The sequence below is a fragment of the Pongo pygmaeus genome, chromosome 15 (genome assembly GCF_028885625.2).
Source record: "Pongo pygmaeus isolate AG05252 chromosome 15, NHGRI_mPonPyg2-v2.0_pri, whole genome shotgun sequence".
NCBI classification, from domain to species: domain Eukaryota; kingdom Metazoa; phylum Chordata; class Mammalia; order Primates; family Hominidae; genus Pongo; species Pongo pygmaeus.
The window spans coordinates 19,393,727-19,415,334 of record NC_072388.2 but is presented as its reverse complement, the minus strand read 5'-3'; the positions used below and the strand labels follow the sequence as shown (position 1 = coordinate 19,415,334).

At 40.9% G+C, this 21,608-nt stretch overlaps 2 protein-coding genes across 7 annotated transcripts in view; one reads left to right on the top strand and one right to left on the bottom strand.

Annotated features, from left to right (window-relative positions):
- SUPT16H (SPT16 homolog, facilitates chromatin remodeling subunit) overlaps positions 1–18,170 on the top strand; it is a 33,125-nt gene extending 14,955 nt beyond the window's left edge. The window contains exons 5-26 of the mRNA XM_054448254.2: positions 197–343; positions 738–889; positions 1,657–1,829; positions 3,591–3,681; positions 4,975–5,048; positions 5,179–5,291; positions 6,616–6,681; positions 6,791–6,886; positions 6,970–7,085; positions 7,172–7,325; positions 7,796–7,923; positions 8,889–9,024; positions 9,130–9,256; positions 9,569–9,687; positions 10,501–10,626; positions 11,679–11,791; positions 12,103–12,178; positions 12,622–12,791; positions 15,128–15,257; positions 15,822–15,951; positions 16,089–16,166; positions 16,838–18,170. Of these exons, the coding sequence (XP_054304229.2) occupies positions 197–343; positions 738–889; positions 1,657–1,829; positions 3,591–3,681; positions 4,975–5,048; positions 5,179–5,291; positions 6,616–6,681; positions 6,791–6,886; positions 6,970–7,085; positions 7,172–7,325; positions 7,796–7,923; positions 8,889–9,024; positions 9,130–9,256; positions 9,569–9,687; positions 10,501–10,626; positions 11,679–11,791; positions 12,103–12,178; positions 12,622–12,791; positions 15,128–15,257; positions 15,822–15,951; positions 16,089–16,166; positions 16,838–16,983 (2,661 nt within the window). The 3' untranslated portion in view covers positions 16,984–18,170. The remainder of the gene's footprint in view (positions 1–196; positions 344–737; positions 890–1,656; positions 1,830–3,590; positions 3,682–4,974; positions 5,049–5,178; positions 5,292–6,615; positions 6,682–6,790; positions 6,887–6,969; positions 7,086–7,171; positions 7,326–7,795; positions 7,924–8,888; positions 9,025–9,129; positions 9,257–9,568; positions 9,688–10,500; positions 10,627–11,678; positions 11,792–12,102; positions 12,179–12,621; positions 12,792–15,127; positions 15,258–15,821; positions 15,952–16,088; positions 16,167–16,837) is intronic.
- Positions 18,171–18,365: 195 nt separating this feature from the next.
- RPGRIP1 (RPGR interacting protein 1) overlaps positions 18,366–21,608 on the bottom strand; it is a 66,465-nt gene continuing 63,222 nt past the window's right edge. For all 6 annotated transcript variants that reach the window (XM_063651405.1, XM_063651404.1, XM_063651406.1 and 3 more), the window contains 2 exons: positions 21,383–21,513; positions 18,366–18,563 (listed from right to left, as the gene is read on the bottom strand). In XM_063651405.1, coding sequence (XP_063507475.1) covers positions 18,451–18,563; positions 21,383–21,513 — 244 coding nt within the window. In that variant the 3' untranslated portion in view covers positions 18,366–18,450. The remainder of the gene's footprint in view (positions 18,564–21,382; positions 21,514–21,608) is intronic.

Below are 21,608 nucleotides of genomic sequence, written 5' to 3'. Positions count from 1 at the left end.
ACACACAGTGACCTGGCAAAGAGCTATTTCAAATGTTTATTCAGTTCAGGAAGAGAATATTTGAATATTCTGCAAACCAGTGATAAATAGTTTGCTAAATAACAGAAATATCACTGATGATATTCAAATTGGAGAGATGCATTTATTTTGTAATTCTGTATTTGCATGTTAGAAACTCTTGTCACTTTGACCACAGATAGATATCAGTGCAGTTGTGGCATATACCATCGCTGTAAAGGAGGATGGGGAGCTCAACCTAATGAAGAAAGCAGCCAGCATCACTTCTGAAGTCTTCAACAAATTCTTCAAGGAAAGAGTCATGGAAATAGTTGATGCAGATGAGGTAAATGGAGATGAGAGGGTGTTTTTACTGTTTTAATGAAGCAGTAATAAGTCTACCATGCAAATCTGTTGGTGTGTTCTTCAGCTTCCTTTGAAATTAAGACTGGCACTTAAGTTGGTGGTAATTACATCATCTCCCTTTCAAAATAATGGTAAGCCCGCGTTATGTTTTCTTGAGGTAATCCATTATTTTACTTGAGAATCATAGGAATAGCTGTAAGTCCTACATATTGTTCTCCAAATGTGTTTTGCCTGCATACCAATATATTACCTGGTGCACAAATCATTTCCTAAGACTTAGACAAGGATACATTTTGTCTTCAAATCATAGTGTCCACACACCCCACTTTGCTACCCTCTAGTAAGTGTTACTTTATTTCTGGATGTTCTTACAGAAAGTTCGACACAGCAAACTGGCTGAGTCTGTGGAAAAGGCCATTGAAGAGAAAAAATACCTTGCTGGGGCAGACCCTTCTACTGTGGAAATGTGTTACCCTCCTATCATTCAGAGTGGTGGCAACTATAATCTCAAGTTCAGTGTGGTGAGGTAAGTATATGAAGACTTCATAATATAGCATTTTGACTTTAGCCTATTTTTTCTTTTTGTTAAATCTGTACAAATTTGTGGGGTACATTGAAATTTGGCTACAAGTATATAATGTATAGTGTCACCAAGTCATTATCTTGGGTGTCCATCACCCAGGTGCAATACATTTTTGTTAAGTATAGTCACCCTACTCTGCTGTCAAACATTGAATTTATTCCTTCTATCTTACTTTATGTTTGTACCTTTTAACCCACTTCTTTTCATCCTCGCCTGCCCCCCCCACACACTTACCCTTACCAGTCTCTGTTATCTATTTTTTCCTTCTCTATCTCCATGTAATCTAATTTTTTAGTTCCCACATATAAGTGAGAACATTCAGTATTTGTCCTTTTATGTCTGGCTTATTTAACTTAAGACTAATTACAACTCACAATTCATAGAGGACTAGTGGATAAGTGACTCCTCACAACCCCACAATTGGACTATAATGGATACAATTCAGGATATCATTTGCATTTTTATAATCCAGTACTCACTTACTCACTGAATTTTTATCCTAAAAGTTTTGGTCACTGACTTTTACTCCAGAGCCTTTATAAACTGGTTTGTTTATTTAAAACAAAACACAAAAAAGTTTAGGTCCTTATTCAGCCACAGCTTTGGGATATGGCAGGGAAAAGTAATGATTATTGATACTGTTTCCCATTGATACCAAGGACTTCACTAGTTTTGGTAATGAAATGTTTTCTTTCTTTGTTGGTCTCTAGTGACAAGAATCATATGCATTTTGGGGCTATCACTTGTGCCATGGGTATTCGCTTCAAGTCTTACTGCTCCAACCTTGTTCGCACTTTAATGGTTGATCCTTCTCAGGAAGTTCAAGAAAATTATAACTTTTTACTCCAGCTTCAAGAGGAGCTGCTGAAGGAATTAAGACATGGTGAGGTGCCTTAGAAAAGGAGGTTTGGAAGTTGTGTAACAAAAATGTCATTGGCCGGGAGCTGTGGGTCACACCTGTAATCCCTACACTGGGAGGCCGAGGAGAAGGATCGCTTGAATCCAGGAGTTTGAGACCAGCCTGGGCAATGAGGCCCCCATATCTCTACAAGAAATTAAAAATGAAAAAATTAGTTGGGCATGGTGGTGCACGCATGTGGTCCCAGCTACTCAGACTGAAGTTGGGGAGGATCACTTGAGCCTGAGTGGTCAAGGCTGCAGTGAGTTGCGATTATACCTCGGCAGTGAGCCATGATTGCGCCACTGCACTCCAGCCTGGACAATAGAGTTGAGACCTTGTCTCAAAAAAGAAATGTCATTAGTGTTATGTTTATGTCTCTGAGGCTCTCATATTAAAAACAGAATAAGATTTACAAATGTTGAATCATCCTAGCATGTAGGTCTTGAATCTGCATTTCTTTTAAGCATGAGTGATCGTTGTGGTTTACATTGATGTTTATAGAAACCTCTCTGACTTGTTAGGCCCTCTATGTCCAGATCTTCACAAAATACCTTGGCCTTATTACTATTCCTTAGTTATAGAAAGTTCTGAGAATTAGTATCTCTACCTACAGGATATATAATGTTAATTCTACATCAAAACGATACGAAGGATACTGAGCTTCCAGACACCATTCTTCCACATTATCTCTAAGTCAGTCTTAAGAAGTCCTATTGGAAATCATAGCCGTAGTTTAATGAAGATAAAGATCCCTCTGAGGCCACCATATCTAGAATACTTTTTAGCTTGACATACCCATTCGTAGTCTAGATCCTGAAAAATTAAGGCCACAGCCCTCATAACAATAATTCACCCATTTAGTGATAAATGGAACAGGCCCACCACAAGGATCTGTTTTTGAAAATGTATAACTTTAATGTGATACCATTTATCAACTCTTAAAAGTATTTTATTAAGACCAACTGGTGTTCCATTGTCCTCCTGGATCAGTGATTCTCAAATAGTATGATTAAGAATGGGATGGGGCCAGGGCCAGGTGTGATGGTTCAAGCCTGTGATCCCAACACTTTGGGAGGCTGAGGTAGGCGGATCATGAGGTCAGGAACCATCCTGGCTAACACGGTGAAACCCCGTCTACTAAAAATACAAAAAAATTAGCTGGGCGTGGCGGCAGGCGCCCTGTAGTCTCATCTGCTCAGGAGGCTGAGGCAGGAGAAAGGCGTGAATCCGGGAGGCGGAGCTTGCAGTGAAGCAGGATCACGCCACTGCATTCCAGCCTGGGCAACAGAGCGAGACTCCATCTCAAAAAAAAAAAAAAAGAGTGGGGCCAGGTGGAGTGATTCACACCTATAATTCCTGCACTTTGGGAGGCCAAGGTGGGAGGATTGCTTGAGTCCAGTTTGAGACCAGCCTGGGCAACATGGCAGACCATGTCTCTACAAAAAATAAAAAATTAGCTGGGCATAGTGGCGTGTGCCTATAGTCCCAGTTACTTGGGAGGCTGAGGTGGGAGGATCATTGAGTCTGGGAGGTCAGGGCTGCAGTGAGCTGTAATCATGCTACTGCACTCCAGCCTGGGTGACAGAGTGAGATCTTGTCTCAAAAAAAAAAAAAAAAGTGAGTGGACTGTTTAGTTCACACTTTGAGAAACACTGCTTTAGGGGACATAAATTTTGATTTTAAAATGTTACTGCGTTTTTTCCTAAAAGATACTTTAATATCTCCTTTGTGTCTTGTTATTAGGTGTGAAGATATGTGACGTATATAACGCTGTCATGGACGTGGTTAAAAAGCAGAAGCCAGAACTGCTGAACAAAATTACCAAAAACCTAGGGTATGCCATGATGTGTATTGTCATTCTTGAGTCAGTTTTCAATTAGACTTTCAGTGGTCAGTCTAATTTCTTTAGGCTAATTGATTGATTCAGCCAACATTTATGGGCTAGCAAACTGTACTATGTGCCAGACACATGATGTTATCGGAGAAAGTGAGACAGATTTAAGTTCTCCCAAGTGTATAAGAGAGATTTTTCCAGACCAGTGTGGTGTTCCAGCCCATAGGTGTTCCAGGATGTAATTACAGATGTTAGGAAATATTATTAATACATACTATATCTCCTTTCTCCATGCACATTTGCAACTTAAGTACTCTGAGATGTCCTAATATTTTATTTAGAGACAGGGTCTCACTCTGTCCAGGCTGGAGTGCAGTGGTGCAGTCATGCCTCACTGCAGTCTAGACCTTCTGGGCTCCAGCAATCCTCCCATCTCAGTTCCCCCAATAACTGGGACCAAGGCACGTGCCACCACACCCAGCTCATTTTTTTATTTTTTGTAGAAACAGGGTCTCGCTATGTTGCCCAGGCTGGTCTTGACCTCCTGGGCTCAAGCAGTCCTCCCACCTTGATCTCCCAAAGTGCTGGGATTACAAATGTGAGCCACTGTGCCTGGCCGTTTGTTTGTTTTTGGGTTTGTTTTTTTTTTTTTTTTTTTTTTGGTTTTGGTTTTGGTTTGTTTATTCAATCCAGTGTATCTCTCAAATGTATTTTATACATTTCTCAAATGTATTTTATCACTGAACACCTAGAAATACCTAATAACGTGTCATGGAACAAAGGACATTTTGGGAAACAAAGCTTTACGTAGGCACTCTCTTTAGATGAAAACTAGTCTATGGTATATAGTTTCTAGACTTCTCTCATGGAAATATATACCTATATAACAAGTCTTACGAATCTGGTTACCAGTGTTCCACTAAAAATTGCCCCTTTTAATCTAGTAATTACTGTCTTAGTAATATACCCCTTAATAATCTCTGTGTTGTTTATAGGAATACTACTGACTTGATTTTATGGTAGAAGGTTAAAGTTTAAATGTGGGCAAATAAGCTAAAATTAAAAAGGCTTGATATAATCAATTAGGAAATTATTTTTCGCCATGGGATTATACAGCATGTTTAGAGGCCAAAGACTGTCTTTGAATCCTCTTTTCTAACTGAGCGGTCAGCAGGGGTAAATCATTTCAAACATGTTTGCCTGTCTTCTTGTGAAAGTTGAAATAGATATATTATACTTGATCCATGTTAGAGATCTTTAGCCTTTTGCTGATGTTTATCTGTTTCTTTTCAGATTTGGGATGGGAATTGAATTCCGTGAAGGCTCCCTAGTAATCAACAGCAAAAATCAATACAAACTGAAGAAAGGTAAGTTTCACATACAATAGGAAAATGCTTTTGTGAGTTATTTCCTTTAGCTTTATCTTCTTTTAGGCATATGTCTCACACTTCTCCACATTGCCACAGCCACAGACTGATCCTTGCTTTGCTGTTTTAGGAATGGTTTTCAGCATCAATTTAGGATTCTCAGACCTGACTAACAAGGAGGGGAAGAAGCCAGAAGAGAAAACCTATGCCCTGTTCATTGGTGACACAGTGCTTGTGGATGAGGTGTGTATTGTCTCTAAACTTTGAAGTCTTCATGAACTAACTTCTGAGGCACGTTTGTGGACCCTGTGGTTTTTTTCTTGCTTTGTTAAATGCTAGCTAAGGGGAAGAATCCGTGTGACAGCCTAACCTAATGCGGCTAGGAATAGAGACTGTAGCCCAGGTATAGGGAATGATTTAAACCATTAAATCATATTGTCATATTGTGGCTTGAACTTTGATAATGATAATATCAGGAACTAATACTAATAATGAAACCGATTATTCTTTTTTCTTTTTAATAACAGCTTTATTGAGCTACAATTCACATACTATACAATTCACCCACTTAATATGTACAATTTAGTGATTTTTAGTATATTCACATTTGTGTAACCATCACTACAATCTAATTTGAAAATATTTTCATCACCTCAGGAAAGAACCCTGAACCTATTAGCAGTCACTCCCCATCCCCCTTCCCTTCCCCCACTGGTTCTTCAGGCCTAGGCAATGATTAAACTACGTTCTCTCTAAGGATTTGCTAAATATCTGAGCAGTTGATGTAAATTCAGTCATACCGTATGTGGTCTTTTGTGACTGGCTCCTTTCCCTCAGCAGGAACTGATTTTTAATAATAATGAGCACAGATAGTTCAGTGTTTTTATCATAAGCTAAGCAGTTTACATTAATTCATTGAAATAGTACCTTGTGAAGTAGATACTCTTATTACCTCCATTTACAGACAAATTGAAGGCACAGACAAGTTTAAGTAACTTGCCAAATGTCACTGAGGTAGAAAGCAACTGAGCTAGGCTTCAAATCAAACCTGTATTAACGATTACCTAATGTTGCCTCCCAAATTGTAGCTCTTGGCCGGGCGCAGTGGCTCACGCATGTAATCCTAGCACTTTCGGAGGCCAAGGCAGGTGGATCACCTGAGGTCAGGAGTTTGAGACCAGCCTGACCAACATGGTGAATCCCCGGCTCTACTAAAAATACAAAAATTAGCCAGGCGTGGTGGTGCGCGTGTGTAATTCCAGCTCCTCAGGAGGCTGAGGCAGGAGAATCACTTCAACCCGGGAGGCGAAGGTTGCAGTGAGCTGAGGTCACGCCGTTGCACTCCAACCTAGTTGACAAGAGTGAAACTCTGTCTCAAAAAAAAGAAAAAGAAAAAAATTGTAGCTCCTGACAAGAGGTTAGAGGTTAGAAGGATAAAAACTATATTTATTCATTGTCAAACATTTTAGTGTCCAAAAGATTCAAAGCATTGCCCAGCCGTTTACTAGGTTAGAAAATGAAATTGCCTCTTTTAAATTATGTGTCTTCATTCTCCTTTTAATTCTAGGATGGCCCAGCTACTGTTCTCACTTCTGTGAAGAAGAAAGTGAAGAATGTGGGGATTTTCCTAAAGGTAGGAAGAAGATAGATAAGTAGTATAGGAAGTTTAGGATATAAAGAAGTTAAATAATATTGGCTAAAATAATTAAAATTTCATTTTTTGATTATGACTTTTTCCATAGAACGAAGATGAGGAAGAAGAGGAGGAGGAGAAAGATGAGGCAGAGGACCTTCTGGGAAGAGGTTCTCGGGCAGCATTACTTACAGAAAGAACAAGAGTAAGTTTACTATTTTAAATTACATTGATCTCAGCTGTCATATGGCTCACATGTTGTGATAAATTGGATTTTCCATTCACCAGAATGAAATGACTGCAGAAGAGAAGCGAAGAGCACATCAAAAAGAACTAGCGGCTCAACTCAATGAAGAAGCAAAGAGGCGATTGACTGAACAAAAGGGAGAACAGCAGATTCAGAAGTAAGAGTTTTCATTGAGGAGTGAGATCATCTGAGGGTTCTGTGTGACTGCAGAAATTTCTCAGTTGTTTTTTTATCCCACTCCAGAGCTCGCAAATCTAATGTGTCCTATAAAAACCCATCTCTGATGCCTAAGGAACCACATATTCGGGAAATGAAGATCTACATCGATAAGAAATATGAGACTGTGATAATGCCTGTGTTTGGCATTGCAACACCGTTTCACATTGCCACAATCAAGGTACTGACATTCAGTGCATCAGGTTTCATCCAAACTGTTTCTTAAAATAGTAATTGTATTTGCCATAAATAATCTGCATTCATCATGTCTCCCACTTTTGGCTCCTTCAGACTCTGTTCAGGTTACTGACATCCCTCTTGTCTTGTCATTCTCCTTCCTCTTCCAGTTTTTTTCACTTAGTAGAAAGCTAGTCTAGTCTAGAAACATAATTTGCCTATCTTTCTTTCAACTTCGTTTAATCATTGTTTAACTTGCAGTTGTATTCATCATACAAGGTACTTTAAGAATTCAGAGACTTTTTTGGGAAAAAGATACTTCATTATTAAAAAGATAAATTATGTAAATTTGTTAGATTTAGATTAAGGTTAAGAGTAGGCAATTTGTAACTCCTAACTTAATTTTAACATCTCTGTAACTACTAATCTCTAGGAAAGAAATCTGTTTACTTTTTATGCTTTTCCTTTGAACAGAATATAAGTATGTCCGTGGAAGGAGACTATACTTACTTGCGAATCAACTTTTATTGCCCAGGCAGTGCTCTGGGCAGGAATGAAGGCAACATCTTTCCTAACCCTGAAGCGACTTTTGTCAAGGAAATGTGAGTCCCCAAGAAAAGTCATACCCAGATTCATCTTGTCTGGAGTGGTACTCTCAGAAACATTTCATTGTCTATGCTGCATTTTCCCTACCTAGTAAATGTCAAAGCCTTCCTCATTGGTACTTGTTTCGGATTGCCTTCTTGACTTTGTACTATTTTCAGGATGGATCCCAATTTAGAATCTTCTTGAAGATACTATATATTTACTAAACATATTTTGAGCCTGGGTAATATAGTGAGACCTTGTCTCTACTGAAAAACAAAAAATTAACCAGGCGTGGTGGTGTGCGCCCGTCACCCAGCTACTCTGGAGGCTGAGGTGGGAGGATTCCTTGAGCCTGGGAGGTTGAGGCTGCAGTGAGCCCTGATCTTGCCTGTACTCCATCCAGCCTGAGCGACAGAACGAGACCTTGTCTCAAAAAAAATAATAATTATGAAAATAAGTGTTAAAAATAATATTTTGCAGTAGGATCTTCAAATGAGAAAACTGGTGCCACATTGGATTCTGTGATTTCATGGTGTGAAATGGGATAATTTGGGGATGTTATGCCAGATTGGAAAGAGGAAAAAAGAAGGAATGGGCATGCATGGCGGCTCACGCCTATAATCCCAGCACTTTGGGAGGCAGAGGCAGGCAGATTACTTGAGGCCAAGAGTTCAAGACCAGCCTGGTCAGCGTGGCAAAACCCTGTATCTGCTAAAAATACAAAAACTAGCTGGGCATGGTGGTGTGTACCTGTAATCCCAGGTACTTGGAAGGCTGAGGTGGGAGGATGGCTTGAACCCAGGAGGCGAAGGTTGCAGTGAGCTAAGATTGGGCCACTGTACTCCAGCCTGGGTGACAGAGCCAGACCCTGTCTCAAAAAAAAAAAAAAGAGATTAAGCTGGTTATAAGATAAAGTAAATCAGTACAATTTCCCTGGCCTGAAAAAGAAATGTCTATAAATGCTGCTGCTTTTCTACAGTACATACCGAGCGTCAAATATTAAGGCACCCGGAGAACAGACAGTACCAGCCTTGAACCTTCAGAATGCTTTCCGAATTATTAAAGAAGTACAGAAACGTTATAAAACTCGAGAAGCTGAAGAGAAAGAGAAGGAGGTGAGCCCGAACACAGACAAAACATTCTTACACAAAGAAGGACATGTATTTTTTGGAGACTTGTAAGGATATGTGACAATTCACATTAATTTTCATCTTGCTTAGGGCATTGTAAAACAAGACTCACTGGTGATCAATCTAAACCGGAGTAATCCCAAACTGAAAGATCTATACATTCGCCCAAATATTGCCCAAAAGAGGATGCAAGGCTCACTGGAGGCCCATGTCAATGGTATGGATGATCTCTCCTGTACCTAGGCTTTCTCTCCAGGGCACATTTGTTAGGAATGACAGATCAGATAATAAAGTATGACAAAGAGCCATCCGCTGGTGAGCTCAGCTGGTTAAAGCATGGTGCTAATAAAGTATGACAAGGAAATGCTGGGAGGAATCTACTTACACTGCTGTGTGGCCAGAAGGAAAGGAAAGCTCTATACAGTTGTTGATGTTTCCTCTGACCCTATGCAAATCAGCCAGAAGAGTTGCAGTGCCTTGTGGCGTAACTTAATTATACTGCTTGACATTTCTTCATTCTTTTCCCCAGGCTTCCGCTTCACATCTGTTCGAGGAGACAAAGTGGATATTTTGTACAATAATATTAAGCATGCTTTGTTCCAGCCCTGTGATGGAGAAATGATTATTGTCTTGCACTTTCACCTCAAGGTATACCTTTCCACTTAACTAGCTGTGAGCTCTTGGGCAAGACACTTTATTTCTCTCAGCTTCTTTCCTATAAAATAGTGATGAAAGGGCGGGGCGCGGTGGCTCATGCCCATAATCCCAGCACTTTGGGAGGCCGAGGTGGGTGGATCACCTGAGGTTGGGAGTTCGACACCAGCCTGACCAACATGGTGAAACCCCGTCTCTACTAAAAATACAAAAATTAGCCAGGCGTAGTGGCCAGCACCTGTAGTCCCAGCTACTCGAGAAGCTGAGGCAGGAAAATCGCTTGAACCTGGGAGGCGGAAATTGCAGTGAGCCGAGATCGCACCATTGTACTCCAGCCTGGGCGACAGCATGTGAAAAACAAAAAACAAAAACGAAAGTAATGAAAAAATCACCTCTCACTTAAGAACATTTAAGAGGATTAAATAAAATAATGCCTCTAAAGGTCACAAGGCCTGGCATCTAGAAGGTGCTCATAAGCATGTTTGTTCCTTTGGTGTGTTATATGATGGCCAGCAAATGTTTTATACGAGATCTCCAGATTTCTCTTTCTAAAACAAAAAGGTTTTGCTTTAGATAAGATTTGTTACCAACATGATTTCCAAAGTTCCTGTAATAAGTAGGAGCACAGCACTTTTTCAAATGTACACTGTTTCACATTCTCAAGCATCATTATTTATGATGACACCAGGGATGGTTTAATTATTTTTGCATGCATGCTGTGGAGGCCCAAGTTTGGATCACTGCCATTTCCATCACAGATACCTTTGTGTTTCTGACTACTGTCTTCTTTCTGTTTTATGCCGACAGAATGCCATCATGTTTGGGAAGAAGCGGCACACGGATGTGCAGTTCTACACAGAAGTGGGAGAGATAACCACGGACTTGGGGAAACATCAGCATATGCATGACCGAGATGACCTCTATGCTGAGCAGGTTTGTGAAATTTAGTATTGTATTTGCAGGATAGTCAGGGAGGATGAGGCCAAATCCAAGCTCAGGGATTGTATTTTATAAACAACCTGGGCCGGCGTGGTGACTCACGCCTGTAATCCCAGCACTTTGGGAGGCCAACATGGGCAGATCACCTGAGGGTCAGGAGTTGGAGACCAGCCTGGCCAATGTGGTGAAACCCCGTCTGTATTAAAAATACATAAATTAGCTGGGCATGGTGGTGTGCACCTGTAGTCCCAGCTAGTCGGGAGGCTAAGGCAGGATAATCACTTGAACCCAAGAGGCAGAGGTTGCAGTGAGCCAAGATAGCGCCACTGCACTCCAGCCTGGGCGACAGAGTGAGACTCCATCTCAAAAAATAAATAAATAGCCGGGTGCAGTGGCTCACGCCTGTAATCCCAGCACTTTGGGAGGCCGAGGCAGGCAGATCACGAGGTCAGGAGATCGAGACCATCCTGGCTAACACGGTGAAACGCTGTCTCTACTAAAAATACAAAAAAATTAGCCGGGTGTAGTGGCGGACTCCTGTAGTCCCACGTACTCGGGAGGCTGAGGCAGGAGAATGGCATGAACCCAGGAGGCAGAGGTTGTGGGCCGAGATCGCGCCACTGCACTCCAGCCTGGGCGACTAGCGAGACTCCGTCTCCAAAAATAAATAAATAAATAAATAAACAACCCTGAATCTGTTTGTGCAGAGCAACTCAAGTATCTGCTGAGATAGGGTATTAGAATAGTTTAGTCTTAGGTTGCAGACTCAGCTTGACAGTTAATGGCATGGTGGCCTTAAATAAGGTGTATGTACATGTTTCATAGTTAAGAGAATGAAGGACAACAGAAGCACTTCAGGGATGATCTGTGCAGCAAACCACCATGGCACACGTTTACCTATGTAACAAACCTGCACATCCTGCCCATGTACTCCTGAACTTAAAAGTTGGAATTTTTTTTTAAAGCACAAAAGCACTTCAGACTTTTTGAGGGGAGGTACTGTTAACAAATGTAATGGCTATATTTGATATTTTTTTCTTCTACAGATGGAACGAGAAATGAGGCACAAACTGAAAACAGCCTTTAAAAATTTCATTGAGAAAGTAGAGGCTCTAACTAAGGAGGAACTGGAATTTGAAGTGCCTTTTAGGGACTTGGGGTAACATATCTTCTTTTTGGCCTGAAGTTTCACCGGTCTGTCTTTTGGTACAATAAATTATTCTTCCTTTAATAATAATTTAACATATCGTATCCTTTTTTCCTATGACTAATAATCTTTGAGACATCCATTTCTTCTTGAAAATGTTTAAGGGTTTAGGTGAGTGGCTAACTCTTAAAGAGGCTTCCTCTGGATGAGTCTCCAGTGAGTATGCTGGAGCTGTTTGGAATGGGGAGAGGGAAGAAGTGTGTCTGTTGTGGTAGGAGCAGTCTCTCGTGATGAGCTCAGTCTTAAAAGTTTCTCTCTTCCAGATTTAACGGAGCTCCCTATAGGAGTACCTGCCTCCTTCAGCCCACTAGTAGTGCGCTGGTAAATGCTACGGAATGGGTGAGTGTTTCTTACCTTCTTTTAAAGTCTCTTCAGGGCAGGCATGATGGCTCACACCTGTAATCCCAGCACAATTAGAGGCCAAGGTGGGAGGATCACTTGAGGCCAGCAACTCAAGACCAGTCTGGGCAACATAGCAAGAACCTATCTCTCTTTTTTTATTTTTTATTTTTTAAGATAATGTCTTTTTAAATAGTTTATTTTAAATGGTTCCTTCAACATAGTTTCCTTGAGTTTATTCTCCTTGAGGGATGATTTTTGTATCTTGCAGATCCTTTTTCTGTGGCTTCTTAGTATGTTGTACTGCCTCAGTCTTTCAAAAAAAAACCCAAAAAACAGCTTAGTTATCTTTTATCTAGTGATTTAGATCATGAAAGTTATTTGAAATATTATTGCTTTGGGGGAAATACTTATATGCTAATGATTCAGTTTCTCCCTGACAGCCACCTTTTGTGGTGACATTGGATGAGGTAGAGCTGATCCACTTTGAGCGGGTGCAGTTTCACCTGAAGAACTTTGATATGGTAATCGTCTACAAGGACTACAGCAAGAAAGTGACCATGATCAACGCCATTCCTGTAGCCTCTCTTGACCCCATCAAGGAATGGTTGAAGTAAGTAAATCGCTCAAGCGATCCTCCCACCTCGGTCTCCCAACGTACCGGGATTACAGGCACAAGCCACTGCACCCAGTCAATGTAGAGCATATTTACAATAGCTTTTGAAGCATCCTTTTCTGCTCTTCACCCATTATCTTTATATTTTCTACATATTTTGTAGTGGTAGTGGTGGTGGTGGTTGTTTGAGACAGGGTCTCACTGTGTTGCTCAGTCTCAAGTGTAGTGGTGCAGTCACAGCTCACTGCATCCTCAAACTCTTGGATTCAGGCAACCTTCCTGCATCAGCATCCCAAGTAGCTGGGATTACAAGCATGTGCTACCACACCCAGCCAATTTTTTTACTAGAGACGAGGTTATTCTAGGATGCAGTCAAGTTAGTTGGATTCTGTTTGATCTTTCAAGGCTTGTTCTCAAATGTCTATTAGTGTGGATTTAGAACAGCCTTTAAAAGTTTCACTCAAAAACTTCCGAGTAATTGGCCTTACTACAAGGCAATACTCTTCAGAGTCTGCCTGATGCCCTGTGGATTGTGAGATCTCTCTGCTGAAGCTTGTGGAAAGGTGGTGGAAATAAATCCACTAGAACACGATTTATTTCTAGTTCTGTGTGAGATTGGGAGTTGTCTGGCCTACTGCTTTCCAGTGCTTCTTTATGCAGTTCCAGTTTTCTCATGAATGTGTAGATCATCGCTCCACCAAAGACTTGAGGGGACCCCTCTGCAGATCTGTGGAGCTTTCTCTCTGGGAAACTCTTCCTTCCTGTACTCTTCTCCACAAATTCTAGCTGTCTCAGTCTTCCCAAATCCTACTTTTTCTCTGCATAGCAGATTAGGAATTGCCTCTAGACAGAAAACTAGGGCAAATGTTCAATTAATCCTTGTTTGTTTCCTTCTTTCAGGGATTATGGTCTTGTGCTGTTTTTTATCCAGTGCCTGAAAACTGTTGTTTCATATTTTGTTTTGTAGTTGTTTAAGGTGGGAAAGTAAATCTAGTCATTGTTACTCCATCATGGCTGGAAGCAGAAGTTTCCGTGTATATTGTCTAAAGTCGATTTATGCCAGTGGTTCTCAGGCAGATTTTATGGTTGTTTGTTGTTATCCTTACTATTGTCATTTCTTTGATTTTTTTCTTCTTACCCACTCTTAACTGATTCAGCCCTCCTCAACAGAAGTGAGTAAGAGAAAGTCATTTGAACATTGTCTAAATACAGGGCACTTTAGGTACTGGGAGAAAAATTTATTCCTACCTTCATACAGATTTTGCATCAAATAAACAACACATAGGAAAGCAGTGGAAGGTTGAAGAAGAAAGGCTAGGGCCATTGAAAATTGTCCCTGTTTCTTTTTTTTTTTTTTTTTTTTTAATTATTATTTTTTTGAGACAGAGTCTCACTCTGTCACCAGGCTGGAGTGCAGTGGCACGATCTCGGCTCACTGCAACCTCCACCTCCCAGGTTCAAGCGATTCTCCTGCTTCAGCCTCCCAAGTAGCTGGGACTACAGGCGCGTGCTACCATGCCCGGCTAATTTTTTGTATTTTTAGTAGAGATGGGGTTTCACCGTGTTAGCCAGGATGGTCTCAATCTCCTGACCTCGTGATCCGCCTGCCTTGGCCTCCCAAAGTGCTGGGATTACAGGCGTGAGCCACCACACCCGGCCGAAAATTGTCCCTATTTCTTAACCATAGTAGTGAAAAACAGAATCACAGAAGTGGTTATGAGTTAAGACTACTTGGAAATAAGAATGGAATCAGTGACAGAGAGGGAAAAGCATGGGTGAATAGGAGAGAAGACTAAGTGAAGAATAGGGAAATTGGTGTTTAAGGAAGAAAATGGGAGAGGATGAGCTCAAACTCAGGTGAAGGAGAAAGCTTGTTTCGGTTGGAATGCTGGTCTGTTGTGAGGGCTAGTGCTCTAGGAGATCAAATAGCAGCCATTGGGACATGCTCTGGTGGCATAGTGCAAAGAATATCTGCTCCCAGGCAGGGTGCGGTGGCTCACACCTGTAATCCAGCACTTTGGGAGGCTGAGGCAGGTTATTCACCTGAAGTCAGGAGTTCTAGACCAGCCTGACCAACATGGCAAAACCCTGTCTCTACTAAAAATACAAAAATTAGCCAGGCATGGTGGCATGCGCCTGTAATCCCAGGTACTCGGGAGGCTGAGGCAGGAGAATCACTTGAACCTAGGAGGCAGAGGTTGCAGTGAGCCAAGATTGTGCCACTGCACTCCAGCCTGGGCAACAGAGCAAGGCTCTGTCTCAAAAAAAAAAAAAGAAAGAATATCTGGAAAATACAGAAGATTGATTTGACTTTGTCATGTCATTTCTCTTAGTTCCTGCGACCTGAAGTACACAGAAGGAGTACAGTCCCTCAACTGGACTAAAATCATGAAGACCATTGTTGATGACCCTGAGGGCTTCTTCGAACAAGGTGGCTGGTCTTTCCTGGAGCCTGAGGGTGAGGTGCGTGAGTGTGGGGTTTCTTTTCTGGTACACAGTGTTGCCCGCTATCATTTGGTCAGTTAGAAGTAGTACATAAGGGACTAGGCTATCTGGGAGAAGCTCTAAACACCACTTGATATCATTGTTTCTTCAAATTGATAAATTGATTGGGCAGTGGTAACTAACTCCTGACAAGATTTCTTGGAAACTACAAAAACTTTTCCTCAATGAGTTTCTTAGCATTTAGGGAAAAATCCTTCAGGGCATTTTGCAAAAATTATTTTTTAAAAAATGGTCCACTTAGCGTTTGTGTGATACATAAATACAGAAAGTCTTTCTGTTAATTTCCCTGGGTAAGGAAGGCTAACATGAATTTTTCAGAAATGTAATAATACATAATAATAGTAAAATAATAATTGCACCTGACCACTAATTTTAAACAAGTCATTTTATCTTTTGATCCCTCAGATTTTTTTGCTCTTGTTTTCTTCATGTAAATACTGGTATACTATGTGGGCTGAATTAATTCATTAAGTTAATAAGGTAAATGTCAAAAAAAATCAGTATTATGCTCTAACTCACCAGGGGAGTGATGCTGAAGAAGGGGATTCAGAGTCTGAAATTGAAGATGAGACTTTTAATCCTTCAGAAGATGACTATGAAGAGGAAGAGGAGGACAGTGATGAAGATTATTCATCAGAAGCAGAAGAGTCAGGTTAGTCTTATAGAGCAAAGTTCGTCCTGGCTTCCTAATCTAATGTCATTTCTGAAAACTACTTTTTTTAGACTAAGAACTCTGTCATTCCATTCTGTTCCCGCATGATGACTAATGCTTAATTAATTTTCTTCCAGACTATTCTAAGGAGTCATTGGGTAGTGAAGAAGAGAGTGGAAAGGATTGGGATGAACTGGAGGAAGAAGCCCGAAAAGGTTTTTAAAAATGTGTTGTTTTTATTTATTCATTTGTCTACACACAAATTTCCAACACATTTCAATATTTTGAGGTGTTAGTATTGATGGCGTAATGAAAGTAACAAAAGAACATTATAAAAGTGATTTGGAGCCACAGGTACAACTTCATTGACTGAAGGAGAAAATGAGGTGTGGAATGTGTCCATACTCTCCAGTGGGCAGTGCTCTGCCAAACTGGATGCTGTTTTCATCTGCGCAAGCCTCCATCTTTCCTATAGCCATGATAGCCACATATTCATGTAATACTCAAGAATTAGCCTACTCAGTTTCCAAACCTAAATCCTATAATACTTTAATTTTCTAGGCTTCTTCCAGGTTAGGCATGTCTTTATAATGCTAATCTAGTTACTCTGAAGCCAAACCCCAAACAAACGTTTAAAGCTTAAAAGGAAATAAATATTAACTGCTGTGTTCCAAGCATTGGGAATAGGTACTTTTCATAGGTTACCTTATTTAACCCTTAAATAATTCTCCCTTTTGTAAATAAACCAAGGTTCAGAAAGTACTTGCCCAATATTAAAACTTGGGTCTGATTCCAAAGTGTATTCTCTGTATTACCTCATGCTATCCAGTAATATTAGGTACCTAAAGCTTACCTATCGCTAACTAATCATGCGTCTTCTATTTAGCGGACCGAGAAAGTCGTTACGAGGAAGAAGAAGAACAAAGTCGAAGTATGAGCCGGAAGAGGAAGGCATCTGTGCACAGTTCGGGCCGTGGCTCTAACCGTGGTTCCAGACACAGCTCTGCACCCCCCAAGAAAAAGAGGAAGTAACTTCTGAACTTTGGCCCTGAGCTCCATTCTTCCTCCAGCCAACCCCTGAAAATTTTACATGACATAGAAACTGTATTTTTCCTTTTGTTTTCATTTGACGTTTTGCCATTTGTGTTTATGGGTTTAGGGGGCCATTTGTGTGGACCAATCTACTCGGGGAATTCCAGGCCCACCAGGACACGTGCCAATGGCCCCATTCAGATGGCAAGGGAGGAGGTGTTCTTGAAGACAGGAGGAGGCTCCCGCTGTTAATAAATATTGTTTCATTCTTCTCTCTTCCTGTCACCTTCTGCCAGGACATCGATGGCTTCTGACATCTTATTATTTGGTGTCTCAAAGCTGTATTTCCAAGACAGTGGTGACCCTGTAATTAAGGTGACCCTTAATTACCCATATCATGACCAGCACATTCAATCCTCCAACCTACCCTACTGCCATGACCTTCCTCACATCTCTTAAGTTTTATCTTTGCAATACTCAAGGTTCTTGGAAATTTGCTGATGGTTGTGATAAACCATACAACTTGAGCTAGTGAGGCAGATTGGGCTGGTGCCTTCGTCTGAGTTTTCCTGCTTTCCTGCCTCATGCAGATTCTGAGGTATATCTGCTGCCTTGGAAGACATAAGAAGCAGTGATACTCCCTGGCTCGGTTATTTTCTCCATACAATGCACACATGGTACAATGATAGAAGGCAAAATTGCCACTGTCTTCTTTTTTTCTCATATATCTAAGGAAGATATATCAGGTTGTGCCTCATGTACCGCTTCTAGTGAAATGTAGAGGAAGGCTCAAAGGAGTCAACATTTAGATCTGGAAGGGACAAGTCATGCCTTGGGCCTAGAATACCCTGACGAGAAAAGAGAAGAGGAAGGGAGGCCATATCTACAACACAGCCTCTCAGCACTGCTGCTCCTTATTTTAACTTTGTCTTGCATTGTCCTGTATTTATCACAGTTTCTGTTGAACAGCTTTTCAAGTATTTGGGGAGTTTATCTTGCCATCCTCCCCTTCTGGTTCTCTGCACCCACCTGTCCCACTGCAGTTCCTTCCGTGCTCTGTGACTTTAAGAGAAGAAGGGGGGAGGGGTCCCGGATTTTATGTTTGTTTGTTTTTTCTCCTTAGCAGTAGGACTTGATATTTTCAATTTTGGAAGAACTAAAAGATGAATAAACTGGGTTTTTTTTTTGTTGTTGTTTGTTTTTGTAAATTCACTTGTGACCATTTTCAGTTCCTGAAAGCAAGCCTGCTCTTCCTGCCTGGTAAAATGCTAAGGCACTGGAGAAAAAAATGCCTTTATCTAGCTAGTGTTACAAATGAAACTTTCATCATTCTAAACTTTCATCATTAGATTGAGAGACACTAGACATCACAGTAAACCAAATTCATGTTATAGCAAGCTAACTTTATAAGAGACTTTTTACTATGGTTCCCTCAGAGACTTTTAGATTGGAATAGCACGTGTTCCTTCATGAGAACAAATCTTCAGTCTTCTCCTTGTAAATAGCATGGAGGACAGCAGCTGCTTGAAGGGAAACCTTCAGCCTTCCTATTGGGATAGCCAGATCTTCAGGGCTAACAACTGTTGGGAAAGGGAAAAAAATAGCATCACTCAGTTAAACACTTTGATACTTGGTATTTGTCAGGTTAGCTACTGGGGACGCTAAATGAATGAAATTACTAGCCTATTTCATAAGAGGACTCAGTCTAGTGAAGGAGAAAGGAAAATGGTATAGTGTATAGGTGCTATATAATAAATGAAAGCACAAGTTGCTCTGGGGACATAAAGAGGCATCTGCACCAGAATGGACAAATTGGAAAGGATTTCTAGAGAAATCACCAGAAAAGTCTTAAGTGGATTTTCCCTGTGCACATACAAATGGCATGGAGGTCAGGAAGAACATAGCATGTTTAGGAATGGGGATAGGAGTAAGTTGGAAAATAGCCCACAAAGATATGTCACTTGCCTTATGCCAGGCACTACCCTAAGCCCCTTTCTTAATCCCTTATTTAAGTGCTTCCTTAATCTTCACAACTCTATGAGATAGAGACTGCTGTTATTCCTGTTTTATAGATGAGGAAAAAGATTAAGGATCACAGTTGGAAAGATACTAGAGGAATATAATAAGAATCTTATCTGACATTTGAACTTTGTAACCCTTAGGGTCTGAGGAGGAGTATTCCTCAAAAAATATTTATAATGATCAGTAAGAATAATTTTATATCATGATTCATTAAACATTACATAAAACAAGTTTCACAAAACAATATGTGCTATGTACTCTTAATTCCTGTTTTCTTTTTTTTTTTTTTTTTTGGAGACAGAGTCTTGTTCTGTCACCCAGGCTGGAGTGCGGTGACTTGATCTCAGTTCACTGCAACCTCCGCTTCCCGGGTTCAAGCGATTCTGCCTCAGCCTCCCGAGTAGCTGGGATTACAGGCGTCCGCCGCCATATCTGGCTAATTTTTTTGTATTTTTAGTAGAGATGGGGTTTCATATTGACCAGGCTGGTCTCGAACTCCTGACCTCAGGTGATCCGCCCATCTCAGGATCCCAAAGTGCTGGGATTGCAGGCATGAGCCACCGCGCCTGGCCTTTAATTCATGTTTTCCTTCCCACAGTTTTGGTTTGCATTTTTGAAATTTCTTTGTGATTTACTAATTCAGTTTCACATCCACTAATGGGGTGTGTGTCTGGAAGTTTGAAAAGCATTGGTCTAGTGGATAATCTTAAGTGTCTAAAGGTCCTAGCAGATAAGATAGGTGACATCCCAGCTATGTAAGGTAATGGGAACAGTGAAGACTGGACAGCGCAGTCCCAACTAAAAGTACTCAAATACAAATGTTTTTAAAACATGCTGATCTATAGCAAACTGTAAAAGGATTTAAGAAGAAGGCAGTGATCAAATTTATTATGTAGAAACATTTACTATAGTAGATGGAAATGGGGTGGAAGAAACCAGTGGCAGGAAGACCAGTTTAGAAATTATATGGCCGGGCGCGGTGGCTCACGCCTGTAATCCCAGCACTTTGGGAGGCTGAGGGGGGCGAATCACCTGAGGTTGGGAGTTTGAGACCAGCCTGACCAACATGAAGAAACCCCATCTCTACTAAAAATACAAAATTAGCTGGGCGTGGTGGCTCATGCCTGTAATCCCAGCTACTAGGGAGGCTGAGGCAGGAAAATCGCTTGAACCTTGGAGGCAGAGGTTGTGGTGAGCTGAGATCGGTCCATTGCACTCCAGCCTGGGCAACAAGAGCAAGACTCCATCTCAAAAAAAAAAAAAAAAAAGAAAGAAATTATAGTAAGGAGGCTGGGCGCAGTGGTTTATGCCCGTAATGCCAACACTTTGGGAGGCAAAGGAGGGTGGAGTGCTTGAGTCCAAGAGTTCGAGACCAGCCTGGGCAGCATGATGAAACCCCATCTCTACTAAAAATACAAAAAATTAGCTGGCGTGGTGGCAGGTGCCTGTAGTCCCAGCTACTCGGGAGGTTGAGGCAGGAGAATCGCTTTAACTTGGGAGATGGAGGTTGCAGTGAGCCAAGATCACACCACTGCACTCCAGCCTGGGCAACAGAGCGAGACTCTGTCTCAAAAAAAAAAAAAAAAAAAAAAAAGAAAGAAGAAAAAGAAAGAAATTATAGTAAGGAGAGCATAGTCAATTCACAAATAGAATGGATAAGACTTAATGACCAGTGGATGTGAGGAAAGAGGAGACAGTTGATGTCTTTTTAAGAGACAAGATGGGCCAGGTGCAGTGGCTCACGCCTGCAATCCCAGCACTTTGGAAGGCCAAGGCAAGCAGATCACTAGAGGTCAGGAGTTCGAGACCAGTCTGGCCAACATGGTGAAACACGGTCTCTACTAAAAATACAAAAATTAGCCAGGCATGGTGGCACAGCCCTGTAATCCCATCTACACAGGAAGCTGAGGCAGGAGAACAGCTTGAACCTGGGAGGCGGAGGTTGCAGTGAGCTGAGATCACACCACTGCACTCTGGGCGACAGAGTGAGGCTCCAGCTCAAAAAAAAAAAAAAAAGACTGGATGCATGATAACATAAAGAATGGGTATCGGCTGCCTATACAAACATGCTCAAGAGAGGTCCAAAATTCTGAGGTATAAATTTGAAATGAAAATAACTTGTCTTTTTAAAAATCCCCTTTTCAAACATTGTAGATTCAAAATCAATTCTAGTTGTAATCAGGTATATGGGGGTTAAAATACACAACTGACTACTTTAATGCTGGATCCAGAAATAAATACAGTTGTAGCGATAAGATTTCAATCCACTTTGTGTCTCATCAACTTCATAGTGATAATTATGTATTGAAGATAAAATATATTCACTATTAGGATGATTTCCTTAGAAATAATTAGAACTGAAGAAAAAATGACTCACTGTCTAGCTCTTGCTCTAGAATATCTCTTCCTGACTCCAGGATCTGCCACAGTTGAAGATATGCATATCCTACTTCTTCACATTCTTTCTTTTCTTCATCCAGAGGATCACTTACCACTGTAAACTTTAAACTAAAAAGAAATTGCATTTAATTCAGCACTGTTGATACTCAATGCTTCAAAAATAAAATAAGGATAAAAGTAATCATAAACAATACAACGTCTTC